This window comes from Anabrus simplex, chromosome 9 (assembly GCF_040414725.1).
Source record: "Anabrus simplex isolate iqAnaSimp1 chromosome 9, ASM4041472v1, whole genome shotgun sequence".
NCBI classification, from domain to species: domain Eukaryota; kingdom Metazoa; phylum Arthropoda; class Insecta; order Orthoptera; family Tettigoniidae; genus Anabrus; species Anabrus simplex.
In genome coordinates, this window is record NC_090273.1 from 84844710 (window position 1) to 84861651 (window position 16942).

Consider the following 16942-nt stretch of genomic DNA (forward strand, 5'->3'; position numbering starts at 1 on the left):
GTGCTGAACCCACGACGTAAATATATTAATTACGGAAGGAATGAAATTCTCCCATTTTTAGAACGTCACACCAAAGTGAATTGCAAGTTATGAATCTCATTCCGTATTGACGGTTATCACTTTACAAAAGAAATATTCATAAAATCCTCCTATCAATACAATCATCAAATCATCAATACAATTGATAGGAGGATTTTATAAATATTTCTTTTGTAAAGTGACACCAAAGTGAAGGCAAGTCAATGGTGATTAATTCAAGTTTCTTTTTCACTGTCAAACATAGAATGCCACGATCTCTCTGCAGTCAAAGTCATCTAATGTGCTGCTGTTCAAGGGATACTAGAGGCCTGCGAGCCGCTTTGCGGTACTAATCCCATTTGCTTGTCGACCAATCCACACCAACAGTATTGTAACTAGCCAATCATCTAACCAACCCAGGCTAACGGTCTTTTCACTAGTAACATCCTGTCAGCTGGTCCATGTTAAGATTCCTAACCTCTCTTTTGCACCCTGTTAGTAAAGTTTAACCCTCTACAACAAATTTCATCATCATCATCATTGCTCTTGTCATTCTGTAGACTATTGCAACATACCTGAACAATCATCAATGATTAAAGAGACATGCATTTATCTTTATTTTAATATTTCAATCCATATTTGGGTGCTGACAGGAAATATAATTTATCGAAACGTCTATTATTTTTTTCTGTACATATTGTACTTCTGTAGACAAAATACTTCAACTCAGCTATAATATTTTTGTATCTAATGCCTCTTAGGCCAACTACAAAATTCTGAAATCAAGAAAAAATTCTAAAAATTGCTTTCACACACAGTGAAACTGCTCTGAGTGGACACACCTAAACAGCAGATATACCTCCTTCACGAACAAATTTCTACATCCATGATGAAATGTAATACTGTCTAGTACTAGAACACACTAATGTGGACACAAATACGCAACAGCCACTAAATATTTCAATTAAACTTGTCTTAACGGACACTTGTTTTTAAAATAAAATCTGGGTGTACTTTGGTTTTGTATGAAAACACTAGCATTCATTTACTTTTCACACAGATAGCACTTGCTGTGCAGTTAGGAGCGTGCAGCTGTGAAATTGTACTCGGGAGATAGTGGGTTCGAACCCCACTGTTGGGAGACCTGAAGATGGTTTTCTGTAGTTTCTCATTTTCACAGCAGGCAAATGTACCTTAATTAAGGCCATGGTCGCTTCCTTCCCAATTCCGTCATCGCCGTAAGACTTATCTGTGTCTGTGCGATGTAAAGCAGATTATGGAATGGGAGGAACAGACAGCACTCGATAAATGGTCCGTTATTGGACATTATAAATTTTCCAGCTAACTCATTCCTGGTTGGTTGCAACGTCTACATCAACAGACAGCACTTCCAAAAGTGCAGCTAACTAAGGTGCAAATTGTATTTCTCTGAAGGTAGCACTGAACTATGCTCTCAACCCCTGCAGTGTTCAGTGATTCTGGAATTCGTACTTTCACTTCCAAGTCAATTTTAAATAGACTCGTAGACTTTGGAGATGTTCAGTTTTAATGTAGGCCTACTGACATAACAGACTATCATAAATGTGACAAGTAGAAATGGGAATTTGCCTATTTGCCTATTTTATTCCTGTGTTCAGAAACGTAGGCTTTCAAGATTTAAATCCATTTTAAGTTCTTTCTAGCCAGATTTTGTTGATTTTATTGTGCCAATAAATGCCTACTTAAGGGGTTTGTGCCTATTTGGAGTACAATTGCCTATTTGATGCCTTTTCACTGAATTTTAAAGAAGCCGATTTTCTTCTAGAGCATTATATTTTAGCTAGTGTGCTGGACAGAATTATCTCTCATTTCTCAATATTGTTTTCATCACGAACAAAAAATTGGGAATTCTTGGAAATCACCAGAAATAGTTCTTGGGAAATTTTCATCAGGAGAAACAAGGAACAATTTGACCTCGAAGCCCTCAAACCCTCCAAAATCTATGCGAGAACCAATCAACTTCGAACTATGTTGCACAACCCACATCCCCTATAATCCCCTCTCAATGCGAACTGTTGTACACCTACACTTTCTTAAGAATGTGTTGTGATTTCATCATGAAGGAGAAGAAGGTGTGTCCGCAGCATTGCCCAAAGAAAAATCATCAAAGTCCTACTGGCTGAAGCCGTGGATTACAGGGGATCCTATTTTCAGTATGGATGGAAGGGTAGTCTTCGGCCAAGCTTGCTGCAAGGAGGTAAGTTCGTTTGTTCACTTTAACATTTTTGTGATTGAGAACTACGATCGCATTTCACTGTAACATTTATAGGCCTATTAATTTATGTATTGTGGCAAGTTAAATTGAAATAACAAATAACGTGGTTCAACCTATTCAATACAAGTTGTTTTCTTGCAATGATGTATTAGTCATGATCTTTAAATTTATATTGCTAAAATGTAAACAATAATTTAATTACTGAACGAGAAGTTAGAACGCCGGTGGTCTCTTGTTACAGAGTGGATGAAAATTAAAACTCTGTATTTTGAACTGTGATTCATTTCCTGTGAAAATAGAGATTTACAACTGAAATGCATTTTTTTTTTTTTTTAACCGTGAATAACTTTCACCAGCGCTATGTGTAAGCTCTAGTGAACTCTACTGCGCTTCCACTAAGCCTTCGCGAAACATAAGCTGCAGATCCAAACGTGACGCAGCTCGGATGATGTCACAGAGGCTAGACATACAACATGGCACAGCTCGGAGGATGTCGCAGCGTGTTTTACAATGCTGCCAAGACTATCTTTACAAAACCAGGCCAGTGAAAAGACTGTTTGTCTGTATTGGTGAGGTCCGGTTAGTATCCATTGTGCTGGAGGCAAGCAAAGAATCTGGGGGGATGTAAGCTCCCAGGTTAGGGTTGCAAAGCGACAAACAAGCCTCTAGCATCCCCTAGAGTCTGGCTAAATTGTGACAAAAAGTAAGGGTATGGGCGCAGTTACGCGGTTTTCTAGTTTTCAACTAGGGTGGCAGCCTTGTGGGCACACATAATGCAGGATCTATTGCAGGCAACAGAAAATTGTCTTCATGACTGCTGACTCGGCTGACCAAAGCCAGCAAATAGCAACCAATAAAATGTTCACTAATCTGAAATTTATAGTGCCTCAGTTTTAATTCTTCTATATAAGTAAGAATTCTGCTAGGGGCAAGTTGGAAGGTCCCTGGTAAGCATAAAGGAAGGATCTCTCCTCTACCCTACTCAGGTATTGTTTCACGTCATTTTTGTTATTTTTTTTCACCCTGTGAACTCGACACAATACTGCCAAATTATAACTGAAAAATCTTTGAGTACATATTTCCATGTAAATTACAAATTCTCTTGTTCCTACTTTAACGTTTTGTACTTCTAGAAACTTCATCTCTAATAGTCTTTTTCAATGAAACAAATGCATAATATATATACAGTATGCGCCAAAATATACAGTACTGGAAATTATGTTAATTTTATTGTCATTACCTTACTTATCGAAATAATAGTGTAAATGTTCAAAATATGCTCCATTGCGCTGTAGGCAGTGTTCATAACGATCACGCAGATTTTCCAACATATTCTGGAACATAGGTTGCTGCAGAATCCCGAAGAACGAGACGATTTTCTGACGTAATGCAGGCACAGTTTTGGGTGGATCTGGACAATTGAAAATTTGCTCCTTTAACATTCCCCACACGTAAGCATCAGGTGGTGTGAGATCGGGAGAATGTGATGGGTAGGGAAACTCAGCTCCGCGGGAAATTACTCGTCCTGGAGAGGTTTCTTGCAGCATAGCCATAGTCTGTCGGGCAGTGTGGCAAGTCACTGTCTATTCACAATACACTACCCGTATGATGAAATTTTTTAACAATAGATAGCATAACTGTGTTGCTAGGTGCTGGCTTATTGAAGTGTTCACAATATTGTTCCGCTACTAACTTTAAACTCGGCCCACCTTGATAACCGTATCCGTACAAGCAAAAATAATACTCCATAAACACTTTTTCCTCCGTCGCAAGACCCATTGTGACTTCCAATCACAGAGCACAATGTTCTTTACACAACTAACAATTCATCCTGGCGATGTAATAACACGCAGGCGCTCAGGCGTGCGCATGCACACTGCACGAAAATGAGTACTGTATATTTTGGAGCATACCGTACTAAGCTTTGTTGTAGAAATTTAAGATATAGGAACATTGTAATTTAAGTCAATTTCATCATTTTTCAGATCAAATGTGAACGCACACACATAGATCAATACAGAAATACTGCAATGCATCTGACATGAGTACAGAAAGCTGTATCAACGCAGCCTTTCTACCAGTCCACTTTGAACAGCGACAAACAACAATTTTCTTCAGACCTATGCACTGCAATGGTGGGAGCTAATATCCCCTGCATAAAATGGAGCATCTTCAAACTTTCAACAAGCTGCCGAGAGAAATCACCAAGTTGGAGAAAAGTAGCAAGCCCCTAGTGGAGTCATTTAGGACTGTGAAAGAAGTTGGGAAAGTTTTGACCGAACCTCTGTGAAGGTAGCCGCTATCAGCGAAAGTTCGATAAGAGTCCTGCAGCGGAATCCAGGATGGAAAGCGTTGGTAAAGGTAGTCAGGGTGCTATGAGGCGAGGTAGATGAAACAATTGAACTAAAACTAGATGAAGTGGCTTTATTGAAGTTTCGTCCAATCACTTCATGTGATTTTGAGAAATCTTTCTCTCAGTACAAAAACATTCTGCATGACAGGAGAATAAGATTGTTACTTGAAAACATTGAAAAGTGGCTTGTTGTAAATTCCTTTTATACTAATTTAGTATGTTATTAAATTGTAAGTAATTTTTTCATGCCTATTTTGTTGCCTATTTTACATGTTGGTGCATATTTACACGCCTATTTTAGCTAATTCAAGAACCTATATGCCTGCCTATTTTTAGTATTTTTAGTGCTTATAATTCTCATCTCTAGTGATAAGTTTGGTGTGAACAAACTGTCCAAAATATTTACGAATGGAAAGACGCAGGCAACAGAAATCATTTAAAAAAGTGGAACTTATTAAAAGGCATTGTAATGTCAACAAACAGCAGATCAAACATTTTCAAAGTGGAGCTCTTACTGATAAGAAAACACTGCAGTAGTTCAGTGAAATAAGAAGTCAGAAGGTTTCTCTGTCAGGACCAATGCTACCGGTGACAGCGTTAGAATTTATGGCAGAATTAGGAACCATAGATTTCAAAGCCTCAAATTCAGAAATCAACGTGTTATGAAATATAGAGCAATTTGTAGAAAAGGAGTGATCCCGAACTAAAGATAAAATACAGATAGTTAGTGATGAAGCACACTGTATCGGAACTTAACAGGAATGACTGAACCATTCAAATATTGATGAAGGAACTAAATGTTGTCAAAGCTATTTCGAGGATAATGAACGCATGGAAAGACGTTACGAGTACTATGTCAACAGCATGGAGGCAACAACAGTTAATTTATACAGCAGGTTACAGGGCAGATAAGAACTTTTATATCAAAACTAATTCAGACCTTTGAGAGCAGAGACAAAAATCATTCTTCAACAATCCAAGAGGACAACAATAATGAAAATCTTCACGATTGTGGCAGTGAAGTGTGTACAGTTGGTACATATCATATACCGGGTGGTCCACCAGCCCCTTGCAATCCAGTTTTATGCATCCCTTCATATTTACTACAATTCTGAAAGATATCGGTCCTTTTCCCTAAATCGGGGTAATATAACGAGATGTGTGTTTACGGGCTAGAAGACAGCAGGAAGCGTGAGCGCCACTATTAATTCATTATGGGTACATCGAATGAACCCGTAAAATGAGTACAGATACGCAGAACACGTACTTTAAAACAGGAGGTGGGCGCCCAGACCAGGAGCACGGTACTGTATAGGCTGGGAAGCGGGCACCGTAGGTCAAGTGTCACAGTAGCTCACATGGCAAGCGGGCGTGGAGATATGCGATAGGGGACAGTGCTCGAGGTAGGTTCGTATCCCACATAAGAATTTTTAGTTGCCTGCAATGCGGTAAGGTTGCATACTTGATAGCTTCCAAAGACTGACTTATTTGACCCTGTAAAAGACCGCATGTATCGTTGCGTCGGGTATGGTGGTGGGTTGGACGAGGATGAGGAGATGATGGTCTGTGGCCAGTTAGCTACGTCGTACATGTTCCAAGCTTCGTAGACCACAGTTAGGGTAAAGTTTGCCCCATTGGAGTGATAACATGTGATGGCAGGTAAGTATGTAGCTGCGCCAACTCCCCTCCTTCGAAGCAATTCACAACACAAAGTTTATCCACTGCCTTGAGATGTATTCCAGCGTTGAGTATGTAGATATGTTACTTATCTATGGAGAAGCTAGGACAGAATGCATACCAGGCACAACGCCTGTACCAAGAACGCTATCCAAATAGACGACAACCAACGGGCATGACATTTCGGAGTGTGGAAAGACACCTGCGGGATACTGCATCCCTGGAAAGAACACGGCCTGTTCGAGATCATCCCGTGACTTCTGCTGACAATGACGAGGTTATGTTTGACGCTATCCGGCATAACCCTCATACTAGCACACGGGCCATTGCACAGGAGATGAACATTGGCCGAGCGTCTGTTATGCAGATATTGCATACCCATTGGTTTCACCCATACCATCTTCACTATAACCAGGAGCTCCATGGTCACGATTTCGATGCCCAGGTGGCATTCCGTCAATGGATCCTACATTATGTGGACTCTGATCCTGCTTTTCTAGCGACTCTCTTATTTAGGACGAAACACGATTCTACAACAGTGGAACCGCTAATCGCCATAATATGCATTACTGGAGTGTAGACAATCCCCATTGGATGCAACAGACAGCTTTTCAGGTACAGTGGGGCGTGAGTGTATGGTGTGGAATCATGGGTGATCACCTCATCGGTCCCCATTTCTTTGAGAGCCATCTGACCAGCCAACGCTATCTGCGGTTTCTCCAAGATGAACTACCACCTTTTCTGGAAAAGGTGCCACTCCTTGACCACTGCAGGATGTGGTTTAAACATGACTGAGCTCCACCGCACACGGTGGCGGTCATCCGGACCATCTCCTTGCGAAGTATCCTGATAAATGGATAGAAAGGGGAGGACCTGCCCCTAGCCCGCCAGATCACCCGATCTTACGCCCCTGGATTTTTTCTGTGGGGCCATGTAAAACAACTGGTCTATGTACAGGAGCCAGCCAATCCTTGTCACCTCAGAGAGCTCATCACCGAGGCATGCCGATCCATTTTGCCAGAGATGTTGCAACAGGCCAGATGGTCCTTACAACATCGCGCGCAGCTCTGTATTGACCACGGAGGTCGTCAGTTCGAGCAGGTGCTGCGTTAAGCGACGTGGATAAATGAAATCCTGTCACATGTTTCCTCTATCAACCCAGCTCCATACCAACGGCCCTTTCCAGGACCAAATAAAAATATCAGTCTGTGAAAAAAACTGGTATTAAGTATGCAACCTTGCCACATCCCAGGTAACTGGCTTTTAAAAAAATACTTGCATGGAACTTGAACCTTCTAATCCTAGAGCAATGGCAACTATCACACATCCTACCGTGCGCTAGCCATGTGACCTACTGCGACACTTGACCTACAGCACCAACTTCCCAGCCTATAAGTACCGAGCTCCCGGTCTGTGCATCCACCTCTTGTGTTAAACTTTGTGTTCTGCGTATCTGTACTTGTTTTATGGGTTCATTCGAGGTTCCCATAATGAATTAATAGTGGCTCTCACGATTCCTCCTGTCTTCTAGCCCATAACACATACCTCATTATATTATCCCAGTTTAGGGAGAGGGACCAATGTCTTTCAGAATATTGTAGTAAATGTGAAGGAATGCGTAAAACTGGATCGCAAGGGGCTGGTGGACCACCCGGTATGTGCACATATGTACTATCTTTAAAGGGGATAGGGGAATTGATGTATTGTCATTATTATTGCACTGTGAGGCTCTGGGCAATGTTAAACAACTGAAAATTCTATGGTGGCTGAAATGATGAAAAGATGTAACTTTGATGCAAGACCTAATTATATATACAGTGGTGAAAATATCATTGCTACAATGAAGTGTAGAGAACAAATAATTATTATGGACTTTTTTAAATGTTAAAGCTTTTTGTAGCAGACTGTTAAATGTACATTACTGACTTAAAGTTTAAAAAACTCAAACAATAATTTTTATCGTAATACAGTGTAGTGGTATATGGTGACTAGTGTGCTCCATATTGTACAGATTTCTATTGTATAGTTTTTCTTCTCTTTCATATACTGTATCGCAGCAGCAGTGCATCCACAAATTTTTCATGTGAGTTTAGCACATTGCACAACTTTATTACTGTATTGACAGTAACTGCAAAATAGTTTGTGCTACATTCATAGCATTGTGTGTTCCCAACTTATTTTTATGATAATAGTATTTTCTCATAACCTCCCTCAAGAGGACACCACCCTTTGACGGACATTTTTTTATTCTTTCGGTCCTGTTGGTGTCCATTATAAAGAGGTTTCACTGTACTTCAAATATCTTTGACATTGCTGGAAACAAAATATCGACTGATATGTTTTAAGCACACACAGAACTAATTTTTATTTCCAAGTCCAAATTTGGCACAACAATTTCATAAATATAAAGTAACCATCATCCCTTTCCTTTATGCAAGCAGTTTCTTGCTCACAACAAAACTTTTCTTTTAATTGTAAAGACCCCTTATCATTTGGTACTTCACATTATTTTGTCCTCTGAATTTCATCATTCTGATTAATAAGAACATGAAATGCTGATAAGTCTATTTTATTAAATCTTTTTAAATGAGTATCAATTATTTTAATTGTAGCAACAAACTATAAAACAAACTAAGTACAATTTATTTTTGAGAACTTATCAATCCATGAGAAATTTCCACAATAAAAATTTTACTCAACAGAAAAAAGAAACTAAGCCATAACTAACTGAATGTGCAGTTCTCAAAAGCCAAATAATATTAGTTTAAAGAACAACATAGGCCCTACACTTTTAATGGCATTTTTCTTAAAGAGTCAGGAGCAAACTGATATTTTCAGAAGCAAGAGATAAACACTACAGAATAAAATCTCAACATTTTTTGATGTACTGTTTTAAAATTATGCTAGAGCTAATATGATACATAGAATTTCTTTATGAGAGATGAATTGCAGCTTCGTATCTCAAAAAAATTTTAGCTACTTGTTTAACGCCACACAAACACATCGGAGGTTTTCGGCGACAGAAGGATGGAAAAGGGCTGGGATTGCGAAGGTAGCAGTCGTGCCTAACTACGGTACAGCTGCAGGATTTGCCTGGTGTAAAATTAGGACACCACAGAAAAGCAACTTCAGAGCTGCCAACGGTGGGATTCCAATGCACTATCTTCCGATGCAAGCTCATGGCTGTGTGAAACCAAAAGAAATTGAAATATTCCTTCAGCTAGCATTAACAGAAGGTGGAAAATAATCCTCGGAACAAAAAACGGTTTTTGTATTAACAAATCAATTAGCAGCCAGTCAAGGAAGAAGCTTTTATTCTTACCAGAGATTTAATGTTGCACAAAGTTTTTCAGCGATGGAGGGATGGGAAAGGGCTAGGAATGGTAGCGAGCCGTGGCTTTAATTAAGGTTCAGCCCCAGCATTTGCCTGGTGTGAAACTGGGTAACCACAGAAAACTATCTTCAGGACTGCTGACGGTAGGATTCGAACCCACTATCTCTGGAATGCAAGTTCAGAGCTGTGACCTGAACCACACGGTCATTTCACTCAGTCAAGAAAGAACAATATAATCTCTCACAATATGAAGAATTAGCACTCAGTCAAAGGAGAACAATATACTCCCACAGTAGGAACAATTTATCCAATCAATGAAGAAAAAACTCACCTGCCGAACCCAGTTAGCAGCTAACATAAGGTGATAATCATGGATCCAAACAAGGGGGGTGGCAACGCTATCCTTCTGTTCCAATATGAGACTCATAAGGGCACTCATTGTCTTTTCAGCAAAAAGTTGATTTACTTTGTAGTAGTTCTAAAATGAAAGAACCATCAGACAGAATTAAAACAGATGTATTTTCATTTTCATGCAAGAGTTACTTTATTTTTAAGGCCTACACTAACTCAGGGCTCAGTTGAAAACAAAGTATACTAAATACAAGCACACAATGCACTAATTTGTTCTATATTAGAAAAAAATATGTCGGCATTTAAGAGATTATAGCAACAACAAAAAATTCTTAATGTCAAAAGAGTCAATAATAATTTAATAAACAAATAAAACTTCTAGACAAGTGAAACTAATCAACATTTCCATGGGAAAACTTGACTCATTCTTGAACCACCTCAACTCCAAAAACCAGGTCCATTTCACTTAGCAGATGATTGAAGAATCAATACATCTGTACACAACAAATTCATCAATCATCAGCAGATCTCCACTATAACGGTTTTCATTCATATTGCACAAAACAACCACTACCTTTCAGCCTTGCCATTTGTAACAAATTAATTTAACCCCAAAGCCCAAAATTTTTGCCTCGACAGGGCACCCAGAAATAATTTTAGTTAAAACACACAATATTTACTAACTTATATCCTCTATCATAATCACTCTTTAAAATACCTTTTTCAGTAGTGAACAACTTAATAAGCCAGTATGATTACCATGTGTCCCTGAACTGAAACTTAGTCACCTTATCTTTTCTTGTTTAAGGTATGCTCTTCTCTTATTGGTACATACAGCGAGAATCAAGAATATTCGGAAATTTCAGCATTTTCAATTTAAAACGTGTTTGTAATTGTGAAGGGTACCATGGTCAAGTCGGTCAGAAGTAGTTCTAGATGAATGAAATTAACAGAAAAAAGAAACCAGAAAATGCTTTGAAATTTCTGAAAAAGGTGATATGGACTGACGAGAGTATATTCAACGTTACTATTGATGCTCTCACGGCCCATACTTATAGATATGATGCTGTATAGGCTTTTGGGCTTATGCCATGTCAAGAAAATAAGGTGAAATTTCTTTACGTTTCGCAGAGAACTGTGCTCTGTGTCATCAGAAGAAAATGTCGACTGTCCATGAGAAAGGCTTCTTAAACCATGACTTTTTTGAAATTTAGAACTTTATAATAGAAGTGAAAATGGTATGTTCATTCATCACCAGATGGCTCACTGGACGTGGCACAGCGCTAGCGTTCGAAGCGGAAGCTGACCGAACCATCAGAATCAGTCTAAGAAGGTCACATAACATGTGTACGTAACATATGACAGACAGGTGTATGACACTGACACAAGTTTGGAATAAAATATCTGGCGATGAGGAACGTACGAATTTGGAAAACACCGAGATGAAATAACAATAGTGAAGGGACAGGGAAGGGAACTACCTACGTAAATCCTTAATGGCTGGCAAACAGGTATTAATTGACAGCAAGTATCCCTGTTGAAATTGTTAGGATTTCTATGTATTTCCACAGCTTCCCGTATAATCCTGGACCTGTAGTGTCTAGTGTGAGTAAGAGTTCGAGCATCCTGGAGCATGACATCATGACCCGACGATAAAGCGTGCTCAGCTATTGCCGATTTGTCTGGCTGGTTGAGATGAATATTACGTTCATGTTCCTTAATAGGGTACCAATGGACTGGCATGTTTGGCCAATGTATACCTTACCCCAAGTACAGGGAATTTCGTATACCCCAGGATGTAAATGTGGGGACAATTTGTCCTCGGTTTTACTCAGACTGTGAGCAATTTTAGTGGCGGTGTCCAACACGGTTTTTATATTGTGTTTGCGGAGGACCTTGGCAATTCAATCTGTGATGATGTGAATGTAAGGCAAGTAGGCAGTTCCCTTCACTTCTTCCTTCTGTGAGCTTTGCTTTGTCATTTCTCTGGGATGCAGGGCTCTATGAATCTGCAAATCGCTGTAACCATTACCCTTGAACATGACTGAGCGTGTCCATCTCCACCTGGATATTTGATGGCTCACAAATTCGTCTCGCCCTCTTGGCGAGTGTCGTGAGAATGCCTTGTTTTTGTGCTGGGTGATGGTGAGAATCTGCATAAAGATAGTGATTTGTGTGGGTAGGCTTACAATAGATGGTATGTCCTAAGGAGCAGTCCGGTTTCTTTCTTACTAGAACATCCAAGAAAGGAAGGCATCCGTCTGACTCCATCTCCATAGTGAATTTAATTGAAGGACGTTGCTGATTTTATTTATTTATTTATTTATTTTATGCTTTTGCATGTGGCGAAGTTAGGGTTCACGGCCCTCTCACAATATTTAGGTGGTTCAGAAATAGATGAAGTTTCTCAGGACCTTCTGTCCAGACCACAAATACATCATTAACATACCTCCACCATATCATAGGTTTGACGGGCGTCGAAGCAACAAACCTCCTCCTCAAAATGCTCCATAAAGAAATTAGCCACTATGGGCAAAAGTGGACTTACCATAGCCACTCAGTCCGTCTGTTCATAAAAATTCCCACCTCACAAGAAATAGCTGGACATCCTGCAGTGGTAAAATAGCTTAGTAATGTCCTCAGGGAACAGGTGTTCAATGAGAGACATGACTGAGTCAATTGGCACTTTAGTGAAGTGGAATCCATGTTCACTCACACTCCCGAGTTAAGAGCCCATGGTGGCCCTTTTAATCGCCTTTTACAACAGGCAGGGGATACTGAGGGCGTTATTCTACCAACCCCACCCACAGGAGGAAAAGAGAGCGAGGAGTAGACCTAGAACAAGGTGGATCGATTCAATAAAGAGGAGTGCAAGAAGAATAAGAAGAAGTCTGCACTGGGACAAAATGATGGAAGAGGAACAGTCGAAGGAGGAGGAGTGCCATAAATGCCCCAACCTGGCCGGTGTTAGATAAGGGAGAAAGGAGGATGACGATGAGTACACTCCAAAACAATACAAAAACAACCCTATGAATATAATTATGTCCAATCGTTGACTGTTCAACAGTTCCAGACACTCCAAAGTTGTACTTGAATCATTGTTAATAGACCTACCTGGCACATCCCACTTTGAACAGCTATAGCCATGAGCATGTAGAGGAATTGCTCAAAATGTATTACAAGTTAGATGACTTTTTGGCTATGGTTATTCGACTACTGAACAGTGTATTTTCAAATGATGTTGGGAACAGTGCACGATATTATCAATGAGAGAATCTTACATTATTTTCATTGCAGAAGAACAGAAATCATTGAACACATAATGATTAGATGGTAAATTAAACACAAGACTTTCAGACAGCTTTCCCGACTCCAAAATTAATAAGACATAGGTATCTCTTCAACACCACTTTCAATAATTTCATCAAACTATTCTCTTCTCTTCTCACAAATCAATTCAGAATGCTTTTAAAAAAAAAATAAGGATAGCATCATTCATAGTTCATTCAAAATTATGTTATAAACACTGTGTGACAGGTACCAAGTTTTATATTTATACCCTTGCAGGGCCCTTAGTGAACTAATACAAAAACAAATCTTATGGTTGGACAGCTCATTGACTGAAAGGTCAGTGTAAGGACCTTCGATTCAGAGGACCCCAAGTTCATTCTTGGCCAAGCCATGGATTTTAACTGTGTATGGTTAATTCCCGTGGCTTGAGGGTTGGGTATTTGAGTTTATTTTAATACACTTCTCTTCATCTGCATATAACACACCACTTTGCCAACCACAGAATAATGAATACATCCCTCCACATAGGGCTGGTGGCAGAAAGGGTTTCCAGCCATAAAACTAAACCAAATCGTTATGAAGTGTCGACCCCTACAATTGGTAAAAAGGCTATTAAAAAGAATCTTAATATAACCACATACCTTCCAGTGTTCTGCTGAAAACACTGCTCTGTCTGGCATAGAGTGAAACAGAGGCCAGAATGTTCCATTACAGCAACCATTGTAATAAGAATCAAACATTACTCGTTCCACATGAACTGCCACGACCTAATATAAACAAACTATTAGGTCTAATAGACAAAATTCAAGTTATAAGCCTTAAAAACGTGTCATGAGATAAACAGAAAACGACAAACACCTGTACATTACCTTTTTTGATAAAAGTCCAGCAGTAGGGGTCTGATCATTGGGATCTGATTCTGGTATTGGTTCATTTGGATCATCCAAATGAATTCCAGGCCATCCAACCCACAAGCCATTCCCTTGTATAACAACAGGAGCAACTGCTGTCACAAGACCACCAGCACTGAAAAAAAAAAAAGACCAGACACCAGACGTAGTAATGTCAAACATTTTGCAGACTGAATCATACTTAGAAGTACCTATAACAAGGACAAGTTTACACAGTCCAGAGAAAACACAGTTTTCGGAAATAGGCAGCAGTCTACTTTTTATTTAATTTTAACACTGTTGAATCTTTTTCATTCAAAAGCCAATACATGAAGATAACCAAAATTTGCGTTAATGTGTTTTTCGACAACTGTGTCAAGTTCCCCATGTTGATGGTATATGATTAGCTCTCTCAAAATACAACACAAGAACATTTTCCAGCATGCATGAGAGGAAAGGTATTGTGGCAAAATTACCTTGCTTTCCTCTCCAAACGTCCTGTTGCTTCATTGCGTTTTAATACAAATGGGAGCCGGTTCGAAACTACGATCATACTCCCAGACGAAACGGCTTCGCTCATTTTCCACGAAGTGGTTGATTCTGCGTGGAGGTCCTTGAAAAAACTTGAAAGGGTCACAAAACAGCACAACCGTAGTCTAATTCTAAAAATGAAACTAATTTTACCGCTGACACTCCGTCGTCCTTCCTTATCACTGACATACACAACAATAAGCGCACGGACTGCGGAGAATTATGCGGTGTTGAGCAAGATATTTCCCGGCGGTTCGGGAACAAAGTACAACTACTTCAACAAAACTAAAACAACGAAATACAGAAGAAGAGATGTGACCCGGACACTATCGTGCAGGAAAGGTTATCACAGCATCAATCACTACAGAGTATCAATGTACTACTAGAGAAGACAGTTCCGGCTAATCTAAAGCAAGAAGAAATTATCTACATATAAATGATCTCAAACTAACCGTGTCGGTCTCGTCAGGTCCAAAAGATTTCTTGGGGAAATTCATGATTATCCCTCCTCGGAATTTGCCTATAAAATGATCCCACAACACTATCGCCCGCCCCGTGACCCAACCTTACACCATGCATAAGCCGATTCAGTCAATTCGTGTTGCGTGTACTGGTACTGACCGAGGACAAATACCACCTTGCACGCCCTAGGTCAGTCAGTTGTCTTCAGGCGTCTCACCAAGTTTCCGGTACCGAAAGATAAACGTATTGTGGGTACTTCTTATTGGCGCCTGTTTAAAACCCTTCCAACGATAGTTCTTTCTTATATTCTAACCACACGATTATAAATTCAGTTATTTAAAATGCTTTCAGCGTTTAGAATGTCTTCGGATTTTTCGTCCTGTTCATGACATTTGAAACGAAACAGCACGCACTAGTCACATGTCTAACCGCAGCGACGAATAAAAACAAGAAAGAGGAGAGAATATCACGTGCTTCAGGCGTGCTTCGTGTTGGACAGTGTTATAATGTGTAGAAATCTCTGACGTAATATAAGGTTGTAGCCAAAATGTATTGTCCCGTTCACTGTACCGTCTTTGTTACTAGACAGTACTAAATCATTCGTACGATTTCTAATCTTTCTCTTAGCCACTAAAGATTATTGTAGTTGTTTGTTTGTTTGTATACGTTATGCGCAACTTCTTACAAACACCTTCATATTATTAATTATACATTTTGGGAACTATTTAATCAGCGGGCGAGTTAAAAAGTTAGAGTTGGGAAGACATTTAATAACGTCCTTTTTCTTTCTTTCTTTCTTTCTTTCTTTCTTTCTTTCTTTCTTTCTTTCTTTCTTAATCCGTTTTCCTCCAGGATTGGCTTTTCCCTCGAACTCGTACTCGACCGCCTCAAGGGCAGTGTCCTGGAGCGTGTCCTGGGAATGAACTGGAGAGGAGGACCAGTATCTCGCCTACGTGGCTTCACCTGCTATGCTGAACAGAGGCCTTTTGGGGCGGTGGAAAAGAAGGAAGGAAGGAAGCGGCCATGGCCTTCAGTTAGGTACCATCCTGGCATTTGCCTGGAGGAGAAGTGGGAAACCACAGAAAACCACTTCGAGGTTGGCTGACCCCTCGTACCACTTTTCAAATATCGTGGTAGAGTCGGGAATCGAACCCGGTCCTCGGGGACCAACCTGTGAGGGGGCATGCGAGCTTTCCACTAACCTGAGTGTACCCCGTTCCAGTCCTCGTACCACATTTCAAATTACGTGGCAAAGCTGGGAATCGAATCAGGGCCTCCGGCGGTGGCAGCTAATTACTCTAACCACTGCATCACAGAGGCGGACTGTGAAGTTATTGAATTTTACTGATGATATTGAAATAGTAATTTGTAATTGTGAGCCCTAACTGAGTAGAATATTATTTAGGTAACTGTAATTCAGTCCAAATACTTTTCCCATCAATGGTTATTCTTTCCTGCAAGGTAAGACACAAGAGTTCACATCCATGGATTTCTTTTTAGGTATTCTTGCTCGAATGATGTAGCTTACGGTATAGGATGAATCAGTATAGTACGCTCTAAATCTTTCCTTGTTTAGTGTAAGAAAGTGGATACATTCGCGTACTCCACGAACAGTACGATATTGGACAATAGCTGAATAGCAAAGTATAGAAAACGATATTTCATCCACTGTGATCGTTAGTAATATCAGAAAGTATTCTTTCTTTCTTTCTTTCTTTCTTTCTTTCTTTCTTTCTTTCTTTCTTTCTTTCTTAATCTGTTTACCGACCACGGTTGGTTTG

General features: G+C 39.8%; 1 protein-coding gene across 1 annotated transcript in view; it reads right to left on the reverse strand.

Moving 5' to 3' along the window:
* Tps1 (Trehalose-6-phosphate synthase 1) overlaps positions 1-15578 on the reverse strand; it is a 223393-nt gene extending 207815 nt beyond the window's left edge. Inside the window, exons 1-5 of the mRNA XM_067153704.2 lie at positions 15152-15578; positions 14645-14781; positions 14148-14304; positions 13920-14045; positions 9968-10114 (exon numbers count right to left, since the gene is read on the reverse strand). Coding sequence (XP_067009805.1) covers positions 9968-10114; positions 13920-14045; positions 14148-14304; positions 14645-14781; positions 15152-15196 — 612 coding nt within the window. The 5' untranslated portion in view covers positions 15197-15578. The remainder of the gene's footprint in view (positions 1-9967; positions 10115-13919; positions 14046-14147; positions 14305-14644; positions 14782-15151) is intronic.
* Between the last annotated feature and the right edge of the window lie 1364 nt (positions 15579-16942).